Source organism: Acipenser ruthenus, chromosome 16 (assembly GCF_902713425.1).
Source record: "Acipenser ruthenus chromosome 16, fAciRut3.2 maternal haplotype, whole genome shotgun sequence".
Classification (NCBI taxonomy): Eukaryota; Metazoa; Chordata; class Actinopteri; order Acipenseriformes; family Acipenseridae; genus Acipenser; species Acipenser ruthenus.
The window spans coordinates 28,289,392-28,314,313 of NC_081204.1; the positions used below are offsets into that span (position 1 = coordinate 28,289,392).

Below are 24,922 nucleotides of genomic sequence, written 5' to 3' on the forward strand. Positions count from 1 at the left end.
GGTGATGGGTGCGCATCATTTACATTATAAGGTGTCAACCACACCAGTCCTTCTTCACCACTGTCTACTAAAGCTTCATTCCAAGACGGATAGCTAAAAGGCAACTGCTTTTTCTTTTTTTTTGGTCAAGTGAATTTTGGACTACATTGTATTGGGAGTGCTAGACTCCTAAATGTTTACTCTTAAAGTTTAAACCATCTCAGATAACCCAGAAAAAGAAGCACTCCGACTGAGTTTAAAATCAATGCCTACATTATTAATGTGTACGAGACAACATGTGTACAGATCAAATGTGTATATGAAATGGACTAGGAATAAATACTGAATATTAAATTACCTTACAATGTATAGTAACTACTGTAACAAAGCGAACATCTCTATTTTACATGCATGTTTCTGATAACATTTAAAAATGTAACTTTTGGAGAACGTTTAAACTCTGAACTGTTACCACCTCTACTCTGTGCATGCATACAGAGATCTTCTTTTGTTTTCACAAGACTGTACTTAAGAGATATGAGGCTCAAGAACAGAATCCGATTTCTTCAACATCGACGGGTGTGAATAAAGAAACAAATGTGCTGCTGTTCTGATAATAAAGTATCCAAGAGCATTTACACATTGGATAACATCTGTTGTATAAGAGATTGTTCCACTGAGGGAATAAATAGAAATTCCACAAACTTATATTGACTTTAAGGTTAGGATTAAGTTAAAGGTTTGGGGTAAAATTGAAAGCTTTACTGTGTGATGCCCCTGGTGATCTGACATACTACAGAAACATCTACAGAATCTGAAACAATCACACATGCTACAGAATGAGGAAAATTCCACAGAGTCTTTTTATTAAGATACATCCAGAGTTAATGTTTAAAAGAGCGGGAACACACAGACACCTGCATATTTAAATAGATGTTAAAACTTTTATTTTAAAAAACTGTTTACCGTGATTTAAAAATCAGAAAAAAGACATTGTTATTTTTGTTTTTTCTTCCTGCTTATTATTTCACATCCTGCAAGTTTTTATCAAAATGGTTTATTTTAAACCCGGTTTACAAAGCCAACCCTCACAACCTTCCTGGAATGTTTGGTACATCGTTATTCCTCTTTCAGATTTTTCCCCATTTAAAAAAAAAAAAAAAAAAAAATGCACTGAACACGTAAGGAAAATATTGGAGATGGGGCCATTTGGAAAGGACCTCGGAGCAACACACTCACATTTCAAATCTACCACCTGTCCTTTCCCTACACCATAACAAACTGTTACAACCACATTTCATTCTCAAATAAAAAATGATTTTTTTGTTATTTTTATTGAAGAGATATTATAGATGTACCTCACTGCAATGGTCTTGCTTAATTAGCTTTGTGCTAAAAACCTGTATTTATAAAATCGTTGATAAAAAATATTCCTCTGTTAACAATACATCATGGAGATTGGGGTACCACACAACAGAGATGATGATAACGGGGGAGGGGCTACTCAGACTTGGCTTCCTTGTCTTCCGAGTCTTGAGGAGACTGTGCCTGTGGAGGGAAGGAGAGAGACGTTTAGATAAAGAAAACTGGGAAAGAGACATTAACCAGCCACAACAGAGAGCACAGTTCACACAAATTCAATTATTGCAGCGAGGAACATTGTTTCAGTCAGCATGGGCAGAAAAAAAAAAATATGTAGAGGGGGGACTTAACATGAAGATTGGTGAGATTTTATATTACTAATGTATGAAAATATCCCTATGGTATCGCAGCGATACTGCTTAAAATGTAGAACTGTCTAGCAGGTCTGATAAGTTTAAAGAGTAAATTACTTCACTTGACCAACTGAAATGAGGAAATGAAAGACAACAGTATTGACTCAAGGTGCATGGAACAACAGTGTGGGCTAGTGTTGATGCCACACGCTAGTTCATCAGTAAGACTTATCCTCAGTAGAGGGTACAGAAGACAGCTGTGGCTCTTCACTCTGTCACCAGCTCCACCCACCCACCAGTCCCAGTCTACTGCTTTGTTTGCTTGTACCTCGTTAGTTTTGGCATCTCCATTTTCAGAGTGATTCTCCTCGTTTGTGTCTGCCTCTGCCTTCGCTCCCTTCTTCCCTTTCACCGGCGCCTTCTTGTCCTCCTTCTTATCGTTCACAGCCTTCACCTTCTGTGGGAGGGGAAACTCCATTAGCACCTTTAACACGAGGGACGGAAAAGCTCTTCTCCCAAGCAAGATTCCGCTCTCCATTGGAAAGGCAAGCAGTGTGCCCAGAGTTTTTGTATTTAAAATTGAAACTTGCTGCTTAAATAATAAATATAATAAAATCTGGTTTGTTAATTTATCATAATTTCACCTGTGCAATATACCATGCTTTTTTACTGTGCTTTACGATGGCTAATCTATGCATTACAATACTCGTGGTGTGCCAAAGTTGCTTATGCTTGACTGACCTTTGCTATGATTTTACCATTACAAACAACTTAAATAAGAGACAGGATCCTGTATAATGCTGCCTAATTTGGATATTTTTCAATGGAATAGCCCCATTTTAATGAACTCTGATCACAGGCTGTATTTACTGTGTTTCCAGACCACCACTTCATGCAAACTCCATGGGTGTGTTCGGTTTTAATTTTACCTGAAGCCAATACAGTGTATAGCTTTAATGTGGCAATCAAGGCACTACTAAAAAAAACAAATCTGACAGGTTGGCTGCAGACTTAGCCACGCAATTCTAATTTGAGAGAAACCTTAAATACTTTCTGCTGAGTTTAAACATTAAATGGTGATTGGCTGCCTTAAATCGTGAGCACCAACAGGGCGTGAAATTAGCGTTTCCTTGAAGGGAGCTCAATCTCTGAGACGTTTTAGCAGTATAGCAGACGACCAGAGAAGCGACAGTTATCCCTTTCACGGGAAGGGTAATTACATCCCTGTGTAGAGCCAAGGATCTCCTTCCCTACAGTGACAAGTACAGTATGTACACACTAATCACCATGCCATGTTAACTTCAAATACACAGAACTAGCAACACAGCTCTCTAATTCTTACCTAATGTGACTTCCTGTTACTTCACAGGTCTCCTGTATAAAAGCTGCATACAATATGGTACTGCATTTTTAGATACAACCTCAATTACGCTGTTGTATTGTACAAAACTGACACGGATGAATTCGAGATCGGGCAGTAAAGTTTTGGTCTAGTCTTTTCTCAGCAGTAAGTCACGTTGCTGCTTGTGTCCTCGGGTAGCGACGTCTTTTAATACACACATCGCTACACTGTACTTGAATTTAAGACGCAGGCTATTTCTGAGAAGCAAAAAAAGGTTAAAATAGTGCATCTTAAATTCAAATGAATATGGTATTTTTTTTTTATATTAATGAACAAAATGCACTGATCACTCTTTGATTTCTGCATGTCCGGCCCATCCTCCCATTCCACTTAAAAAGGTTGCATATCGGAACACAGAGACAAAGAAAACATGTAGGAAAACCAGCGATTGGTTACAGCATTGTGAAGGAGAGACAATACAAGAAGCTTCTTGGTGTGATTTTAAAACTCCTACAAGTAAGCCCTCTATGACCAATGACTGCTTTTCCAATGTCCATGCAATCTTTATCATGAGGTGGCACGCAGGACACACTGGAAGTGCTGTAGCTCAGGGATCATCAGGGAACCATCAGTACGTTTGGTAATTAAGAGCTTACAATAAAATACATGTTTGGGGCTTTAATCATGGAAACTGCGAGATCTATGATCTAATGGTAATACATACTGAGCATTCTGATATGATGATGTTAGCATGGTGCTCTAAACCTGCTACACTTCTGGGTCTTGTATTGCACACCATACCTTCACATACAAACTTCCAGTAAAACTAGAACAATGTGTTTTAACTACAATTAATGTATTTTTGCTCAAATCCTTATATTGCTGGCAACTATTTATTGGTCTATTACAGGTTCCAGTCCCATCCGATATGGGGGAGTCTACTCTCTACTGTAAAGAAACTGCAAATAAAAACACCTAATAGACCTTAAAAAACATGTTTTTATATATTCTTTTGAAATGTATATTGACTTCAGTTTTTTTTTATTATTATTTTTAATAACCATTGCATATATTGGAAATTTTGCATTTTATGTTTGTCAATCATTTGGTCATAGACCAGCATGCCAAAAATTGCTGGCGGCCATTTTGAAAATGAAAGCCACCATTTTAGGTAGCAATAGCTACTCACATTGTTTTGACAGAATGTTAATGTGAACAGTATCTACTAAATTTGAAGTCTCCCCCCCCCCCCCCAATAGTTGCTTACAATAAGTGAAAAAAAAAGTTTACTGCTGGATATGTAAGTACAGTAAACCACAGAAAATGTAGGTCCATTCATTCTTAAAGGCTGGTTAAAGACGGCAGGTTGCATTATTAATCGTATTTGTGCTTTAATAGATCTAATGATTGGTGGTACTCTTTTAATGCTTATGTCTGTTTCAAGTGCCATTTTGGTGCAAACTTGAACTGGCCAAACCTCCACTGACAGGATTCCCTTGTATGAAAGCAGGGTCAGTAAACTACAGCTGCTTCTGCCACGGGTGATGTTCAGTGACCGACGGGATTGATCTCAGTTACAGACAGACAGACAAACAGACAGACAGACAGGTGTACCTTTGCTGGCTTTTTAATTTTTGGTTCAGGCTTGGGCGGTACTGGTTTCTAAAAGAAAAAGAAAAATCATGATTTGGACAATTAAAAGAAAGTGTTACCATAGCAAGCCCTGCCACATACAATACCGATCAATATACAATATACATCAACATACACAAATTGCTCCAGTCAATTGAGTCTCAAATTACAAACATGGTACCCAAAAGTCACACTGTGAACTGAGCTCAAGGAACGATGGCCATTTTGTAATGAAAATGTATGTATTTTTTTTTTTTTAATGTAAGGGTAGATAAAACCAGATTTTCCATTTATAAATTCTAATGATGTCAGAAAAGTTTTGAAGGCTGTATTTACAGTACTAATCCTTCCAAAACAGTAACTAATTTATATATTGCATTTAAAATCAAAATGGCTGCTATTCCACAAAAAACAAGTAAAATAATGTCAAAATGGTGACTTGGCTGACCAAAATGATGATGGTAATGTTTATTATCATTATGTATTTATTTAAAAAGTACCTATGTATATTTTAAATTCATAAAACTAAAAAGAAACAAAAAAAAACTAAAAACAAGCAAGTATTTAATTGCTCCAACCTTCAGCTGTTTCTGCCTAGTTTAATACACTTGATGTTGGTTTGTTTTTTTCCTCCCCTTAACGAAAAAAACAGGGTTCTAGACTTTTCAAGAGAGGAGAATAAATGCAATACTCACTGCTGATAGCCTTGCAGATCTCCTCTGAGGCTGTGGAAATGTAACAAACAGGTTAGCCTCACCAAACAACATCTACTCAAAGAATACATTATCTCTCTATTATTTCTGCTTCACACAACTTGTATAATAATAATTCCTGGTAGGCTTTCAGATGTTCTTAAAGATCAGGTAAGGGCTACCTTATCGACTAGTATCTAAAACTGTACAAACATTCTTACTGGTACTGTATGAAATGCATAGCAGATTTACCCATTCCAGGTTTTAATAAGAGCTTGATTAGCCATAGTGTTTACTTAACAAGCTCAGTGTCTTATTAAAACTAACATAGTAAAACAAGGAGGCAAATTGCTATGCAATGGGAGTCTTATTTGCATCCCTGATATGTTGTATTACAACGCGTTTTGAAGTTGAAGATAAATGCCACACTTTTTCAAATGAAAATACTTTTTTTTTTTTTTTTTTTAAATACTGTTGACAATCGTTTTTTTTTAATTTCGTTAAGGAGTTAAAAGCAAACTTACCTCCTCTTTCACCTCTCCCTCAGTTCCAGCCTGCAAAATAAATAAATACAATTAAATACAAGTAAATCATTTAACATTGGATTGGATTTTATTTTTGCCCATCCATGTGGCTTATTCGTGAAAATCGGTGGTACTTCGAACTTAGAAAATAAGAAATAATTATTTAACAAACTCCACGAATAACAAGTGCTTTGAAATGGGAATGAAAGCGTGTAATAAATACTTGATAATAAGTCATTTCAACTTTAAGCTTATGTGGGAGGTCAGGTATTCCAGGTGCTTCGCGCCATCTCAGATTTAAGTTTAACCAGACCAGCATTCTGGTACTAAACCAAAAGTCTAATGCTCTGCAGTGAGGAGAAATGTGTTTTATTGTGGTTGTTAAATAGCCGGGTTCTTTATCAGTAACGATTTATTTATTTATTTTTAATAATATTCACTGGTGTTAATATCGAACGCAATTTATTTATGTTTATTGTTTTCACAACATTAATTTTTCATCAACACGTAGTGAAGTCTTTCCTTTTTAAAGCAACATTTTAAACGCACACACAGCGCTATTTCGTGCATTTGTTTTACTTTCGTATACAGAGCAATATTTAATTCGAAAACAATTAGATAGAAAAAGCGCCGTAATATAAAAAAAATCTGAATGGCATCCCACTAAAAGCAAAGCCTACGCGGTACTTTATATTTTATATATCTGTGATTGTTCTTTCTCAGCCAGGCTAAATCGTTACCCGTGCGCCACCTAGCGTCTTTAAACAACTACAACGACCATCTGCCACAACAAATACGAACAAAGAAAATGTAATAAAATTACATCGGGCGTAAAATATTAAATAAGTGAACACTGCGCAAAATTTGCGCAGTGTCTAGTTTTATACAACAGGACTGTGCCTGTATAAAAACAACATGTCTTTGCCTTCTGCCTATCTATCATAACAGTTTACAGTATCTGAATTAGACCATGGCTGCCGTGTTTGTATCCAGCATGGAGACTAACCTTAAGACACTCGGACGTCTACTGCTACGCGAAACAGAAACACCTTCATTTCAACGCATTTCCCATGCAAAACATGCGGGAAAGATGGATTTTAAATGCATTTTTTTATTTTTACAAGTCCTTCTTTTTACCCAGATAAAATTCACAGGGTTTTTAATGAATTAAATCACCGATGTCTCACAGGCTACATAATGCGCTTCTTTGATTTCTAAAAAGAAAAGTGAACCTGCATTTTTTTTTTTTTTTTTACATACCTTTCTCTTGGGCATGTTGGATTCCTGACTGGCCTCTTAAAAAAAAGTAAAAACCTGTTCTGCAATTGAGTGTTTACTGCATGTAAACTACAAATGCTCCCCTTTACTAAATACAGTAGTAAAAACACTCCAACATTAAAACCCTGTGGTTGAATGGGGGAGGGGCGCGGCTAAACGGTGATGGATGTTGCAGGCGACCAATCCGCGGGCTGCACGCTGAGCTGCATCGAGCTGGAATTTCAGCACCGGGAATTTTTACGCGCGAAATGCTGAATCGTATGGGGTGGAATTAAAGGGATTGAGTTATTACCATTGAGAAAAGACCATCTGGCGTTGTTTATATTACACGTAGGGTTTAGGGTGGTGTTATGGTGTTAAACAGTCAGCAACGTATATTTATTCAAAATTCAGCTTTGAAAGAAATGGGCATTGTCAGAGCTGTTACAGAATTTTACTGAAAGAATAAATAATCTATTCAGATATTTCGGTTGTTTGTAATCCAACATGGCGCCCAGTCTGGTTGACATTCCTGTTCGACGTATAATACAAATTCCTCAGTCGGAAAACCCCGAAAGGACAACTGGATCCCGCTTCAGACGGGATTTAGGATTGATAGTAACGATCCTCTTCGTGCACCCGATGGCAGAAAACCAATGACTGCTGCCTCAGTAGCGGTCCTAGTGGCAGAATTTATGAATGCATGTTCATTGTTATTGTCAATCGGTTTTAGATGTAATAGTTTCCCTAAACAATTGTGACAAACTCTATTTTCTTATTTTAATTCGTTTATTCAATGGGAGTAGGCCAAAATACAAATGTAAAGCTTCTAATGCAAAAATAAAACAACACAAAAGTCATACCCCGAGTTCCCCCCTATCTGTGTGTATTTAAACCCAAAGGGTACAAATTTCCCAAATTTAAACTATGTTTCAATTATAACGAATCATTAAAAAAAAAAGATGAAACGTGTAAAATGTAAACACGTAACTAGTTACAAATAGTGTTCCTTTATTTCATTATTTAAATATATAATATATGTTTTAATGTAAACAAAACATTTACAGCTGTTATGGATTTGAAAGAGATTATGTTTATTTACAAAATGCCAGCGAAGCGTAATGCACCAGAATAGATTTTTAACCCATAACATTATTCTACACAAGCACCGATTTTTGGTTTACATTTTTTTTTTTTTTTTAATAATCAGTTTAAAGAAGAACTCAAATGTATATTTTATAAAACATTTTATACAAGGGAGTCTCTCCAGTTCCAACACATTTACTCAACAAAGAGAACAATATATTATGTGTGGGTTTCCTAATTTTTTTTTTATTCCCCCCCCCCAGTTAGTTTGCCCTTTGTAAATGACTCCGCTGCATAATTAAATGGTGGCATAATTACAAAACTGTAGTTTTATAATGATTCCAGCAGAGGGCAGCAGTTCTTTAGTCCAAATCATTACTACCGTTCCTACTGCTGTTTGCGTAATTCTGGAATTATAACAGCTATACTCATTATGAAAGACAGTGCATATAATAATACTATCTTATTCAATTAAGGTGTACTCCCCACATATTAAAACCAATTTCCTAACCTGGCAGGCTAAGCCATTGTTTCACCCGGTGCAATAAGCACTCTATACAAAGACCATTATGTGCCTGACAATAACACAGCGATGGTTTTGTTGTTGTATCTTTCCCAAGGTCTCAAATGCAAATAAATAAATAAATAATCTCATCTCGATTCCAGGTGGGTAGACAGAGTCTATGATTTATTATTTGTATAATAATATAAAGTCCAAAACACTAAGCTAACATCGCACACCGACTGTTTTATAATACAATTACCAGTATTGCTATTGCTGGTGCTATCTCCGGGATCAGTTTCCCAAATGTCACAACGTTGATCCCAATCGATGAAAGTGGAGGTACAACACCACAATAATAGATTGTAGATCAAATTTCCATTCTTTGTGATTATTATTTAAAAAGAACAAAGTTAAAACTAGATGGCACTGGCCCCTTCTCCTATAGTCCAGTTTAATGCAACGTGGGATGTAAAAGCTCTGCTTTTTTAACAGAAAGGGATTTAACATGCTAATCTCACATGCAAACACACCCAGTAAATCTGTAGTGAGTGCTGGATTTGAATGTCAGTTTGCATGGCATGACCTTCACAGCTCATTATTAGTTTAAACAGCACAAAATATTTGATTTGAAAATCACATGGGACACCAGTCACAGCAACAATAATATATAAACATTAAAATAATCTCCTATAGGGTCCCCCTACCAGCAACCACACAATTAAATAACTTCATAGCAGCATGTTAATGCTGTATTCAAATGTGAAGTTTCAGGTTGGTTTATTTGGAGTTTAGTTAGTTTTGTTTTTGTAAAGCTGTTCTTGGTTTTCCAGAGAAATGACAGTAGCTCTCTCAGCCCCCGTGGCTGTTGCACTGTTCCTGTTTACTTTATCTCTGAGAGAGCAACAATGCTGACTGATACACATCCGCAATCACATTGCTCCTTTTTTCATGTTTTCATTTGATGTTGTACTTTTACACACACGTGCTGCTTTTTCCTCATTGAATTTAGTTTTTAGCCAACAGTTGCAACTTGACAGATTTAGAATGTGGCATTCCTTCCAAAAGGCACCACAGCACTGTTCATAGTCTGTTACATGACCAACAAGGGCATCCAAGAATTCACCCACTCAACATGGCAAGATGCCTTGATTGTTTGGATTAACAGCTGGCTCTCATTCCATCAAGGTCTGTTTCTCTGCAGTATACAGGAGCTCCTGTCACTAGCAAAGTCTGTCAGACCTACTATCTTGCCCATTGTTACTGAAACTGTTGGGATATGCAGACTATATATTGCAGAACACATCATGTCAATGACTCCATTCGAATGAGAGTTATCAGTGCTTTGAGGGGCGTCTGTGTACACCTGATAGTGTTTCACGTCTTGCAGGCGTTTCTAAGTGTGGTCCATGCAAATTGCAGGAGACATACAGTTCAACACGCAGAGTAAAGATAAGCCGTAGTATGTTGTACATGCTGCTCGGAATGTGGTCGACAGGTTAAAAACTCAACCATTTCAGGCTGAAAGAGTCACCTCCCTGCTTCAATTTTTTTTTTTCTAACAGTATTGGACCTTAACCTGAGTAGATAAGCGAGCCATTCGTTCATTGAACAAACACGTTTACTCACCGACTTGTTAAAAACAATGCAAGTCGCAATCTCTTTGAGATTAATCTAACCTTTATCCTTTCACTTGAAAATGTTATTGGTACTGAGCAAACAGGAGGCAAGATCTCGCGTTGCTGGCCAGAAGCGATTTCGTTGCCGACTGATGTGATGGTTTCAGAAATTATGCAAATATTTCTCTGGCTTCCTGACTGAAAAAGGGGTTTTCCTGCAGTCAAAACAGTTGCACAGCAGCAGCAGCTAAGAGAGTTTGCACTGCTAGAAGGAGGGTCTCAAATTGAAGCATACCAACCACAGCATACGCAGTCCAGCAACAAGAAGCTGCGTTTGCAAGAACATAACTGCCTCGTTCACCCTCTACCTTTAAGAGTGAAGTCAACAGAAATTTCAATTTTTTTTTTTTTTTTTTAAGTTCCAAATTAATTTTTGCAACGATTTGTATTGTTTGTAGTATTTATTTTCCTGAAAGAAAGATACAAAAACCAAAGGAAACCATGGTGATCAAAGTTTATATAGCATCGTCTTCTGGGTCAACATCGGTAAGAGAAGAGTTTCTATATATGGGCAATTTATATAGCGAACCACTGTGTGGCAGTTAAAGAAACGTGAAGATGAAAGATAACAACGAGAGAAGTTATTTTTCTATTCTTTCTGTTCTTTTTTTTAATGCATTTAACTTTTCAGGTTTAGTATTAAGAAAACATTTGGATGACAAAACGATTTTGCATTTATAAAACTGCGTTCACTTCCAGTCTATAATAAGGGTTAATTTATTGGAATGGAAGCCTGAGCCTTTAATCTTGATCGAATTTTGGTATGGATCTAATTATTTCTGTGTTTTCTATTAGCGTAGCATGTGCACTGCAATTAGACTCGGTTATTACAATATAAACACACATTGTATTTCTATCTTAAGCAGATAGAGTCTGCAAGGTAGTTAGCTATGTTACTGTTTATCTATGGAATAATAGGACTGTGTGGGATGGCTCCACAGCTGAATGCTAAATAAGGTGCGTTGAGCAAGTTCTACCATGCAAGCCTTGGGACAGTGTGGTTGATTTATGAAGCCCTGTGGGGTTAGACAAAACCCACCAGCATAGCAAAGCTCACGGGGTTGTCCCTTAAGTGCAGTATTCATTTTAAAAGTCTGAGCCAATCTGGTAAAGCCACACATAGCCAGTGACCTGTTTGTCTTCTGTTACTCTGTAGGTTTTATTAACTGACTGGCATTCAGTTCCATGGGCTGTCTTTGCATGATAGGTTTTCTTTGCATCTGGCCTCAGGATGGTTTGTTTTCTCTGGCTTGGAAGTATGGTGCACACAGTTGCAGAGTATCCAGTTTTAATGTATTTTTTAACCTGTTCTATGGCAAATAATTAACTTGTGATTTAAAGTTTTGTTTACAGAGCCCAGTATGTAACGAATAACTTCAGACTGCTGCAATAGTAGCAGAACACATCGATTTGGTTCACAGAGGTGGCAACATGGCAAAAACGAACTGTATCGAGTGACGCCTTGTTTGCATAGCACAGGGCTTCTAATTTAAGTTTTCTTTACCCAGAAGTCACTCCAAACCAGTATTTTTCTAGTTTGTCTGTCAGGCAAAGTGTAATTATAAAAGATGAGCAAGTGTAGGCCTAACTATATCATACAGAACTATTTACCAACTTGTGGTCTGTGCTGGGTGTAACTTTGGGCACTAAAAACATTATGCCATGTCACTTGTATACATTAAATATCTTTCCTTTTTTATGCTGAAGAATTAGTTGGCCTCAGAAATATTCAGGAACGTTCCATCCTACTCAGAGCTTTGATGGGATGGAATGCAAGTACCCTGCAGAACAGAATGCAATCTACAGCAGAGCATTTCTATCAGGATTACAGAGGACAATATCTTTTTATTCTGTTTACATGATAGATTGAAGAACTAAATCACAATAGAGAAGCATACAACATCGAATTAAACAAAGAGAAAGGCTTTCAAATGCACTGCAATATTCTGTTCTTCCTTTTTTGGCATCAAAACTAAGCAAACATGTGAAGATGAGTTGTTGGATATTTCTTCTTGTTGTTAGTGAGTTTGATTGCCTCCGGGCTATATACCAGAATATACTGCATGTGAGTTTGATATTGCTCTCTGCAGTCTGGTATCCAGGCCTGTGTAAAAGTGTGGAGACTACATACCAGGAAGTTCACAGCTTGTGATTGGTTCCTGCCCGACCAGCAGTATCAAAGGCAGCTTATTTCAGTTACAGGTTTTGCATTGCCTCCTAGCATTGCTATACATTCAGAATAAAACCATTACCTTAATCAAAAACAGTTGCATGCTAATTTAATCAAATTGCCATTGTTAGTGGGTTTCATGAATAAAGGTTTTGTATGAAACTAAAACCAGACGTTCACTAAAGCAGCCTTTCAAGGGCTGATACTCCACACATAGACATATACATGTCTGGCTCTGTGGTTGATTTAATATCTGCTTTACTCTAACATGGAAACAGTAAAGCTTTATTTGCTTTCATTGCCATCTACTATACAAACAAAGTTTGTCCCTACGGGAAAACAAGACCTGTTTCAAGACTTCCTGCGTTTTGAAAAAAATAAATATGACCGCCTGCTAGAGACGAGAGCTGTCAAGTCAAACAAGACATGCTGTGGTCAGTCTCCACTCTCCACTCTCCACAGAGACCCAGCATTTTCTATTGCGTGTCTTGAGCCAAGGGAGGAAGTTACATTAAATTACAGAATGTCAGAATCAGCCGCTTTTTAAAATGAAGGCCAACTCCATGATCAGCGATAGAAAGCCGTTTTGAGTTTCATGTTTTCGTGTATAGCTTGTTCTTTGTTGTACCTCATTTAAATGGGGCAGATGAAGAAGCTACCGCTCAGTCTGATTCCTGGTGTGACCACCTGAAAAAACCTTCAAACAAAATTCCTCGAAGAGTATCTTGCTTACAAGATGCCATCTTGTAAGCAAGGTTAAAAGACGGTTTAAGCTGATTAAACCCGCTGTGGTTGGTCTCCAGTCTCCAGAGGGAGCACATCTTTCTGTCGCATTCCATTACAGAGTAGCCAGAGGAGGCAGTTACATTAAATTAGACTGACTGGAAATAGAGTTGACTATACCAAAAGCTTTATTGTGTCTGTAGCAGGATAGTTTTTGAGGTACTCCATGTTTATTTTGTTCCAGTTTGTGAGGGGGGGCTTGTGGTATTTCCTGCTGTATTTTTGCTGGAAATTCCTGGAATCCCTCCCCCCACACACACATAAACATATTCCTTAGAATTGTCTTTCTGCATAATTATGCTGTTCTGTAAGAAAACACACATTTGCTTGAATCCTGTGGAATTATATATGGAGTGGTAAACAAGCTTTCTGGAATTTTCTACAGCATTTTTGAATTTTTTTAATTCAGTACCCTCACAAGGGTGACAGTATAACATTGTGAATAATATTATTCTGCTGTGCATTCAAAATAAGGCAGGCTAACCGGAAAAAATAAGAATTTGAATATAAATGCTAGTTAATGTGCTATGTTAAACTGTGGCTATTACAGCCAACATACATTTTACTTTGGTGTGTTTTTCAGTGTTAATTATTTACTTCGCCACCGTGCCTTCTGTGTTATAAATATAGCACTGTGCAATGTGTGAAATTTGTGGAAATGAATTAACACATCATAGTGTTACATTGCGTGTTCGATTGCAGTGCAGATATATCTAGACCTGGATCTCGCATTCTCTAATCCCCTGTAGAAATGAGAGGATAGGCTGTGAAATTATACCATATGTCTCTGTTTTTATTTGCTAACACTATATTGGTAAAACACATTTTATCACAGTACACTCTAATTTGAACACCCCAGGCTCTGTGCATATGGCTATAACTCCCATTTAGCAACATGCAAATTAATATTGAATTAAAACTATGTTGAAGTCAATTGCATTTTATTTAGGTCTGTTGGTAATAAAGTTGGGCTGATCCTTTGAATAAAAAATAGTGTTTGCCAGGACCACAAAGGGTCCAGCATGTGTGATGTATAAATAAATATAACTAAAGAATGTGGATATGACAGATCTTGAAGTGGAAAATCACTGGTCGTGTAGTGTGTGCTCCACACTCTTAAAAAATGCTTTATGTTTCAAGGTTTATTGATTGATTTGATGGCTTTCAATGGGGTAAAGCTGCTGCAAGAGATTATAGATTGCAGACTAGATAAAACATTTTCGTTTCAGTGACCTTTGTGATAAAACACAAACACGTATCATTTGAGCAGGCAATCAGCTGGTTGTCAAGAAGAGCAATACATTCAGTCCTGGGTGTGCTGGACTGAAAAATCAGCACATCCCAACAGATCCTCTACACACACACACACACACACACACACCCCTGTCCTGTGCACTGTCCTCCATACCTCTTAGTTTCGTGGCCTTCATTTGGCTGACAAATTAGCAAAGTATGCTTGGCTGCTTCCCAGTGAGGACATGGCTGGGGAGTGTTTCTGCTGTGCAGCTGGAAATGAGAACGTCTAACAGAGGAGGTTTATTGTAGTAATGTGACATGATAACTCCAGGAGAGGCAGTAAGTGAGTTTTGAAAGTAGGTGCAAATTGTAGGCAATTAAAGGAGTGACAAGGGTGGAGCCTAACACCTCTGCTGTCTGTGGCTATGGGTTCAAGACGGGTAGGAGTTTCTACATACAGTTATTGACTGAGTCAGTGGTCATAATTGGCACTAGTTTAAAAGCTACAGAGCAACAGAGAAAATTAATGTTTGCAATTTAATTTTAATTGCAGAATCCAAGGGTGGGTATGCTTTCATTTTGAAAATATCAAAGGAATGCTAAAAAGGTTTTAAATCAATTTTCTTCAAACTTACAACATCAGCAATATTATCACCTTCTTTTCTGTTGAATATTTTTGGTGCTTTGTTTGTATTTTATACCTACATTTGATGTATACAGATGTTTGAATGGCAACGCTACAGATAAAAAGTTACTGCATTTCTGAGCCACGTTCAGTTTTACAGTACCATATGATTACTGTGTGAGTGTGTACTTCATTCCTCCACAATTTTCTGTGTACTTCATTAGAAACCAAATGTCACTGTGCTCTTATGTCTTGCAGCAGGGTGCGCTGTTGGGTAGTGGGGATGTTACAGACAGCGGGGTATGTTTGAGGAGTCCTGTGTTGCATTGTAAGAAATTACAAGGCACACTAAAGAGTCATAGTGCCTTGGATTAAATCAAAATGACAGTGCTGCTTTGGCATTGAGGTGCTATAAACACATTATTTAACAGCACAGTATGTTTGAATTAATGCTTTATGATGTGAGGTGAAAACTCTGAGGTTTCAAACAAGTTTACCACACGTTGCAAGTTAATTTATTTGCATCCATACAATCATTGCCAAAACAAAACCCAATTTTCAAGTATGTGCCACGGTCCATTGCACACCTTGGTTCATTAACCAGAATACTACAAGGGGGGGTCTTTCTAAGCAAATCGCACACCTTGGGAGCTGCACTATGCCTCATGGAAGCAAACCAGTAATTATTCACTGTTTACTGTAAACACATGAGTGCATTTAAATGGCTGTGGTCTATAATTTAAAACACAAAGTAGTGCTTTGTGTGGGTAGAAGATAATATTACAGAAATTCACTGAAATTGCATGAAAAAGTACCTGTCTGCATTGGCTGTTTTCTGTGCTGTCTCTCTCTCTCATTGTCTTCGGCTTGTTTCAGAGTTATTAACTGACTCTGCCTCCTGTAGCCATGTCTCAGGAGATAACGTCCATCTCATGTTTCAGTTTCCTGTTCACGTTCTTGTTGGTTTTGGGGCTTGTTTCCAAGCATGTAACCGTTACTGCATTGCAATTCTTACCTTACTAATAGTTCCATTCCTTCAAAATCCAATCTAATAGTGTACTGTTTGAAGTAATATGATAAAAGAACATAGCAAAGATGTCAATTAAGTGTGGCAATCTAGATTGTTTTTTAAATTTGTGTTTTGCCTTGACTGTTTTCAGGTATGTCCCCATTAACTTGTGGTTTAGTCTTATTTTATTGTCATAACCTCATTATAAATGAACTTCCTGTGTAACAGGTATGAGGTCCTCATCTGACAGCAACTGTGAGATTGAGGCTCAGTCTGGGGTCCCAATTCCTGTTGCACAGCAAGTGTCTCTATAGTGTGATAGCAGATGGCAGGGTACATTTAAAACTAAACAATGTGCAGTGAAATTGAAGGTAGTGAATACTAACTGTAAAGAGGAAGTGGTGCCAACCCCAGTACTTTCCTTTCCTACACAGACATTGTTTTCATCTTGATTGCTCCCACGAAGTTTGTTCATGCTGAATTATACTTTGTTATTTGTGCAGCCCCAGGCACCAGCTTTTCTCAACTGTATTTGTACCTGCGTTGAACACGGCTTCTGTCTCCATGGTTCTAACGCAGTCAGGCTCTTTTTACAGCCACTAAATCCATGACCTCATTTGTGTGCTCTGAGACTCGGTCCCTTACAGAGTTCCAATCTCCCGGGCCTCTGCTCCATCACATTTTACCAGCAATGAAGTTGTAAAAAAAAAAAAAAAAAAAGACAATTTAATTGCATGTTCCTTGTGTGAACTGAAACACAGCTTTCAGTGCCAGAAATGTTTTTCAAGTAAAAAAAAAAAAATGTTCACTTAGCCCTGCGATTGTGGGACAGCTGCTGGTCAGAGCTAGCTGTGTAGATGCTGGGCTGTCGCTGTTTCTGCGGCCTGTGGACCGCCAGACAAAAGGGCTAGCATACGGCTTTAGCCTCAGATTGGCTCAGTTCCCTAGCAAATTAGTTTAGCTTGGCTCCAGTACAATGAACCCTCTGTAGTTGGCTTGCCTGTAAAAGGAATGCCCTGCTAGTAGTCTTTAAACGGCTTGGAAGGGGGCTACTAATGAGCAGCGGCAGACCTTAACACTTGTGGTGCTGTGCTGGAAGTAATCTACCTGATTTTTTTGTAAATAGGCCAATTTTATAATTGTTTAAAACATAATAATAATTACCTTGCGGGTATAATTTTTACATATCAGTTGGTTACTAGCATTTTTGGCTGTATCCAATCCTGCAGGTGAAACTTGGTATGGTCATTCTTTAGGCTCTGGTTATACAATAAAGAAAGGGAAGAGGGACTTACATGAGGTTTTATAAAATCCTTAATGGTATAGACAGTTAACCCAAGTCACTGCATCGGGTTATACACAGAGATTAGGACGAGAGAGCAGAAATGGAAGTGCACGTTTAGAGCAGGTAGGGAGCGCTCTATACACAGAGAGATGTAAATCAATGGAATAGCCTACCAGGTAAAGTACAGTAGTAGCACCTAAAACATAAAGAAAAAAAAAATAAATCAATTCTGTCTTACTAAAGTAGATCCCTGTAGTCGGCGAATGGTGTGCTATGGAAAGACGGGTCTTGATGGGCAGAACGACCCTATCTTATGTCAGGCTGATAACCCTTTCATGAGAAGTTTTTCTACACACTGTGAATGCATGGGCAGCGTCATGGCAGGTGTGTCTGTTGTGTCCAGCCTCATTCACTGGAACCCGCTGATTTTGCTGAGGATCTCAGAGAGCTGTATCCTGGGGATGGTGAGACTCCTGAATTTCTGACACTTGATTCCAACAATCCTACCATATTTGGTTTGTGTTTGCCTGGCTCCTGCTCCCCCTCTGCATGCTGTGGGTCTGATCTGTGTTTTTGCTTGTCCTTATATGGCCTTGCTGTTACTGGAGAGCAACATCTGTATATATTGATGAACTGTTCCCTAGTGCGCGATGGATGGATTAATAGGGCTTTTGTTTTAGGTCCAGTTTGAGGATGGCCTGGAGTATCATTTTCATCTCATTTATATACAGCTAGGCATTTTTTCAAGATAAAAGAAATCTTCAAAAAATTGTATAAAACTTTTTGTGAAGCACTTTTGTACTCGCAAAACCAGAAACATGTTTATTTTTAAATAGTAATGATTTTATGAAAACATCGACTGTAATTATATATGATTTTAAAAACAAAGATTACTGAATGTTAGCGAAAAAGGGCAACATTATCGTGTTGTCATAGAAAAAGAAAAAGTGTGTGTATTTCTATTTTATTTGACTGGTAATTGATATTACTTGATTAAGGAAAAAAAAAACAATTTTATTTCTCATTATTTTACTTTGTTAAAACAAAGATAAATTGCATTTTGTGTTTTGTATTTGAAATGTCATTATAAGGTGCAATAAAGTTTCGTTTTTTTTAACACAGCCATAATATTGCAACCACCAACCTGCCCCCCCCCCCCCCACCCGTGTCCTGTGTTCATTTTTTTTTTTTTGACATCTGAACTACTTCGTTTTTTTTAGTTCATCTTTTATTTAACCCAGTGTTCACAAAGTGTTGTACCGCATACTTGCTTTTAAGAAGAACATTACATTGATTTGATTCATGTCTGGGCGAGTAGCCACTGTAACAGCATGTTTTTTTTCTCTTTGGAAAGTTTGTCAGTCTTCAGACGTTCAGTAGTTGCCTTGATAAAGGGGTTGGAGATAATGACATGATTCCATACATCTTGTATGTAGTTCACTTCTATTCGCTATATAGGCTAGTGGATATAACGTGTATATAAAGTGCTGTTTTGAAAAAAGCACGTTATACCAAACATCTCAAATGACTGACCTGCGTTGAAACAGAAAATATTGCTGAAACAGACTAAGGGAAAGCAAAGCTTGCAGACTGATGACTTTCTTTAACCTTGAATGCTAACAGTAAACTGCTTTCATTTCAGCATGTACTTCCTCAATTTAAAAGAGGTTTGTATCTAAAAGTTGCTCAATTACAGTATATGTTTACGATTGCTAGCGGTTTATGAGTCTTGATGTAGGAGTTTTTATTGTGAAAGAGAATTCAAAATACATGTGAGTGAGGAATTAAAAAGGCTTTTGTTAATTGCAAAACGGTCATCTTCAAGATTCCATATTAATTAAGCCCACTCGATTCTAGCTAAGATTATTGCTGGCTATTTTGGGTGTTACTGTCGCTGAAGAAGAGCAGTACCATTATTTTAAATTTGTATTCCTCACGATCAGATATGTGTATATAGGTTGTCAAATTTCACGCGGCTCCAATTGCTATGCAATAGGAGTGTTTCGTTTTTATTCTGCATTTCACAGCTTGTGTATAACCAATCTGGCTGAGAGTTTCGCACAGTTATGTAACTGAACACAGCTGTTATGTCTAAAGGGTGAGACACTTTCATCCAGCAGTTTCTTTTGGAAAATGATTCTGAAAATGTAAAGCAATGAAGCAAAAAAAACCAAAAAAAAACTGGCTCTTATAACAGCCAGGAGATTGCACCAGCACATGGAAACATTGTGCTGTTATCAAACATGTTTATTGTGAAGTCTCTGAATGCATGACAACGCAGGGCGGACCTACCAGATATTGAATTAATTCCCTTTTAAATAAATCATAAATCATATGAAGCAAATAGCAGGAAGCACAGCATGGACTGGAGCCTAGCAGTGCTATAATACAGGAGGTTCCTTAAAGGGAAAAAGTCCTATTTTCATTGAAACAGGATTGCTACATCAACACAACCTTCAGCTTCATACAGTCTTCATATTTGCAGAATTATATAAACACAATAGTTTCTGTGATGCTGACCTAGGCTGCCATAAAGCGTTCATATGACTTGTTGGCACACATAGTCCTCTTGCATATAGAAACAGTAATCTGACGTAACATTGCACTGTGCCATGGTGTTTAAGACATATTCCCGTTTGGCACCACCAGGTCCTGTGCTGTGTTCGGTGTCTTGACTGACTGCCCTTGCTGTGTTCCTTGTTTCAGATTAAGAAGCAGCAGCAGGATGTGATAGGGTTCATGGCAGTCAATAAGATTGAGTTTGAGGAGTGTGACATTGCAGCCAACGAGGACAACAGGAAGTGGATGAGAGAGAACGTTCCGGAAAACTCCAGGCCTGCAACTGGAAACCCCCTGCCACCTCAGATCTTCAACGAGGAGCGGTACTGTGGGGTGAGGCATAGTTCTTGTCCCAAAAAACACTGAATAAACAATAATTTATAACACAAGCAGGGCCGGCTAGTGATGGGAGCTATTTCGGTCTTGGATTGTGTTCCATTAAGACTGTAAAGATATACAGAAATGTTTTATTGCTTTTCTGGTTGCTTCCCACTCAATAAGTACCTCAGAGGCTTTGAGTCCTGTCCTCATTGCTGTTGAAAGCAATTTGAAAATGGAACCAGTGTACAGAGGGTCCTCATAATCACCTAATAATTGTACCTGAAAGGTTATCGAGAGTGTGTTGGATTAGCCAAATGCAAATCCGAAAGGTTTGTAGGAGGCTAGGAGTGTATGATAAAAGTTTGGTGAGGGTGCAAAATCATGGCAGTTATCGTGCTTACCATGAAGAGTGTTGCAGACAGATAGGTGATAGACGGGCACAAGCAGCACAGCCTATTTATCAATGAATGAGGACACAAGAAAAGCACTGTTTGGTCATTTAGTACCATGTATGTCCTTTACAAGAGGTTGTCTGTCTGTCTGTCTGCAGTTTCCAACTGCTAATAGATATATTGTAACCAGCTTTAATGAAGTACAGTAGCCTGCAGTTACAGACTGTACGCCTAAACTACAGTATAATTGTTTTCCAATTGAATGCATTCGTTAATCTGCAGTGTTTTGTCATGCATGAGGCTAGTCTCCCACGTGATGCTGCTGTTTACTCTATTCCAGTTTCTCTGTTGCTGTGGAAGCTGAGCTGTGATGGAGCCTGTCTGGATGGCAATTCATGTTTGATGGTTTAGCCCTTCTCTCTCTCTCTCTCTCTCTCTCTCTTTCTCTTTCTCTCTCTCTCTCTCTCTTTTTCTCTTTCTCTTTCACTCTCTTTCTCTCTCTCTCTCGCCTCTCTTGTCTCTCTCCTCCCTCTCTCTTTCTCCTCTCTCCTCCCTCTCTCTCACTCTCGCTCTCTCCTCCCTCCCTCTCTCTCCTCCCTCCTGTCTTTCTCCTCACTCTCTCCTCTCTCTCTCTCTGGTCTAGAGGGGGTCACTGGATGTTGGTCATAACAATCTTATTGTAAAAGTTCTTTATTTTTCTTTTCAGAATTATGAAGCGTTCTTCGATGCCAGGGAAGACAACTGCGTGTATGCGTTTTTAGGCTTGACTGCTCCACCTGGGTCAAAGGTTGGTAATATTAGCTTTGCAATTAGTAAAAAAGCGGCTTTCTTTTACTTTCTTTTGCCCATTTGTACCTCACTTACCCCAGACATGCTTACTAAATAGCTTGGTATCTTTAATGAGCTACCTGTCGGACAAGAGCAGTGGTAAACCAAAGTATTATCCATGTTCTAGAAATAATGATCGAGAAAGTTGGGACATATGTTGCCCATTAACCCTACACTCAGAACTCATTTTATAAGCAAGTCATCCCAAGATGTACCCCAAGTACATTGGCAGGATGACAACCAACTAGGAACTTAGTCTCTCACTCATTCACTTTATCATTGCATTCTGTAAAAGCTATAGGAATGTTTTCCATTCTTAGCAACAAAAAGAAAGAACAAAGAAACTCTCATGGCTGATCTCAAATGGGATAAGAATTCTCAGCAGCTTTTAAGCTCCAGAATGCTGCCTTTGATGTGTTTTGGTGTTCTCTCTCTACAATGGCCTTAGCAAAAGCTAGATGCTTCCTTAAGCAATTCACTTCACATTTCCAAACTGACCACTGTCTCACTTGCAGGAAGCTGAAGCCCAAGCCAAACAGCAGCAGTGAGCAATCGCCCTTCATCAAACTACAGCGCCACTTCCTGCCAACCTCCAGTACTGCAGTTAACTGGAGAAGTGACGGCACTGAGAGAACACTGAAATAATAAGAACCAGTTCTACTGTGCTTATGATTTGAATGCATTGATATTTTTTGATGTTGCACCATTTATTTCTTTTCTATAAAAGAAGAGCCAAAAAAATAATTTAAAAGGAGGGAAGAAATGTTATCATCTTATTAATTTGTTTTATTTTATTTTGTGTATAGAGAATACAGAGGTTTAGAGTACGATATGAGAAATTGTTAAAAAGGGAAATTTTGCATATGCCACCCAGAACATACATTCTGTTTATCACATAGTTTCTTTTGTATCTGTTTTCTTTGCTTTGTGGAGAAAAATGCACACATATTTCACTGTACTAACCATTACAACTGGTATGAAATATGTGTATATATATATATATATATATATATATATATATATATATAACTTCAATATGAGTGCAGACAGAGTTGGCGTTTGCATACAAATTTAGTAAATGATAAAAGCGTAGCGGGCTAATCTGCATGCTGGAGAACCTTTAAGCATAGTACAATATATATTTTTATTGGTAGCTGTTTTTTGTTAATATAATGAGATTGCAGGAAGTGTATATTTATTGTGACTTCACTTTACACATTGGCTCATAGCTCCTTGTTCCACACCACCATAGACGTGCCTTGTTTTCTACAAGAGAGAAAAGTTGTATTCCCTTAATGACGGATGTGAATTGGAAAAATATAGGTGCATTTTAATGATCTAAACCGCCCTTAAGCATTACATGAATCCTTTCATAATGATAAGCATTAGCCTGTTAGAAAACGTATAGAACTACAAGTATGATCCTGTGTGTTTCAGGGCTGGAATCCATACTCAACGTTAACCCTATAGAGTGACAGTGCCCTGTATTTAATATGGGTCTGTTTACCTGCCCTTCATATTCCAGTATGTGTTGATTTCATTCTGTGATAAAGGGTACCATGCTCCCCATATAACAAGCTTCCAGAATGATTGCTTATCTGCAGGGTCCAATTGCATTCATGGCTTACTGTGGCTGAAAAGTCAAGGCGTTTGAATTAGTACTCCAAATGACCTTCTGGCTGTGACACCGTTTTACTGCTTTAAAGACAATAAGGACAATATTCACTGCTTTGCTGTTTAAGCCAGCTTATTTAGCACTAAAAGTGGACTTGAAGGAACAGCTGCCTTTTGGTTCAGGTTATGCGGCATGGAAATACACAGTGGTAAACATTTAGACAATTAAGTTTCAGTATCCATAGTTTTAAAGTAAAATAAATGATGAAGTACAACTTATACATTACATGGTAGATTAAAACATTATTTGAATGGTAGATTATTCTAACAGTTCCAGCAATAATTATTCTAAATCATTCTAACAGATGATCTAACCAGATGTAAAGGACACATTTCCACATATCCGTTACACTTAGCATCCGTTAAATCTGTCAAGCTACGCTATTTAGAAGGGGGTGGAGTACTTCTAGTATACCACAGCAATAAGACAAAAGGATATATAAAATTATATATTCAAACTAAAGGGATTCGTCCGATTGATTTATACTATAGTTGGTTCAACTCTACAGGTACAAGCTTGATTGTAGTAAAATAATTGCATAGAAAAACCCTTTTCATCCTAACGTGCCAGCTAATATAAAACACATCTACATGTTAAATGAGTGCCAGCTAATATAAAACACATCTACGTGTTAAATGAGTGCCAACCTCTCTGGTGTGAAAGTGCAAAGTATAAAAACAAACCAGGTACTGTCCAATGAATCAAACCAATGGTCTTAAAAACAACAGTTGATGCTACAAATGGTGCAGGGTCCATTGCTTATTAAAGAACTGTTACCTTTTGATGATGTGTATGAAATAAAATGCCTTTTTTTTTCTCTGCAGATTGTTTAGTGTTTGTTGTATTAATTGCTCACACAAGATCACAGGTCCGGGTTTGTTCTAATTGGGTTGCTCAGAAATATTTTCTCCCAAACAACTTTGATACCTCCCAAAGCAGCATTCCCACGGCGAGGGGGTCAGTTCACTCTCATGAACATTGCTGTTCTGTTTAGGGTTACAGCATTTCGAATGGAACACTTTCCTCCTTGACTTCAGCCGAGGCCTGTGCTAACAGCACGTGCATTTCTACATTAAAACAGGGTGACTGTAGAGAACGAGATTTCACATTTCTATAGATTCTGGGGTTCTCAGTCAGGAGATCAAATGTAATGGGAGGCGTTGAGCCAAGATGATGTCTGAACCCCTGTCCTATAGTACTTACAAAACAAAGTCAGCTTGATATTTACATTGTTTTTAAGTGTGATAGCGGTAGTAGACATATGTCAAGCAGACAACTGTTTTTGGTAATAACTGTATTGTAAAACTAAAGAACATACTTCCATTCACTGTGTCTCCTTTGTTTCTCTCGCCACAGGGAAATTGTTTACTGTGGTATACCATGCTACAAGCATTGCAGAGTCGTAGCATGGTGACGGTGGTGAAAATTGTACATTTTCATTGTATACTATCAGCAGCTGTACTGTGGCTGAATAAACTTAGAAGATTTACTGTGTTGAAAGAAAGAGTGATGAAAAAACCTCAACTAATTACAATATAGTGCAATTTGCCATGCATTCCAGCCTTAAACTCTTATTGTTTGCTGCAAAACCTTACATAACCAGAAGCAAATAAAACATACCCCCTATATAC

The 24,922-nt window shown here is 37.8% G+C and overlaps 2 protein-coding genes across 2 annotated transcripts; one reads left to right on the forward strand and one right to left on the reverse strand.

Annotated features, from left to right (window-relative positions):
• Positions 1-819: 819 nt before the first annotated feature.
• Positions 820-7,317, reverse strand: LOC131697827 (non-histone chromosomal protein HMG-14A-like). Its single transcript, XM_058989284.1, has 6 exons — positions 7,145-7,317; positions 5,885-5,914; positions 5,364-5,393; positions 4,651-4,698; positions 2,023-2,151; positions 820-1,527 (listed from the first exon to the last, which is right to left on the reverse strand). Exons 1-6 carry the CDS (start codon positions 7,157-7,159, stop codon positions 1,480-1,482), a joined length of 300 nt encoding a protein of 99 aa, XP_058845267.1. The 5' UTR covers positions 7,160-7,317; the 3' UTR covers positions 820-1,479.
• Positions 7,318-10,546: 3,229 nt separating this feature from the next.
• LOC117412679 (adapter SH3BGRL-like) lies at positions 10,547-24,114 on the forward strand. Its single transcript, XM_034021235.3, has 4 exons — positions 10,547-10,894; positions 20,223-20,408; positions 21,495-21,575; positions 22,132-24,114. Exons 1-4 carry the CDS (start codon positions 10,850-10,852, stop codon positions 22,162-22,164), a joined length of 345 nt encoding a protein of 114 aa, XP_033877126.1. The 5' UTR covers positions 10,547-10,849; the 3' UTR covers positions 22,165-24,114.
• Positions 24,115-24,922: the final 808 nt, after the last annotated feature.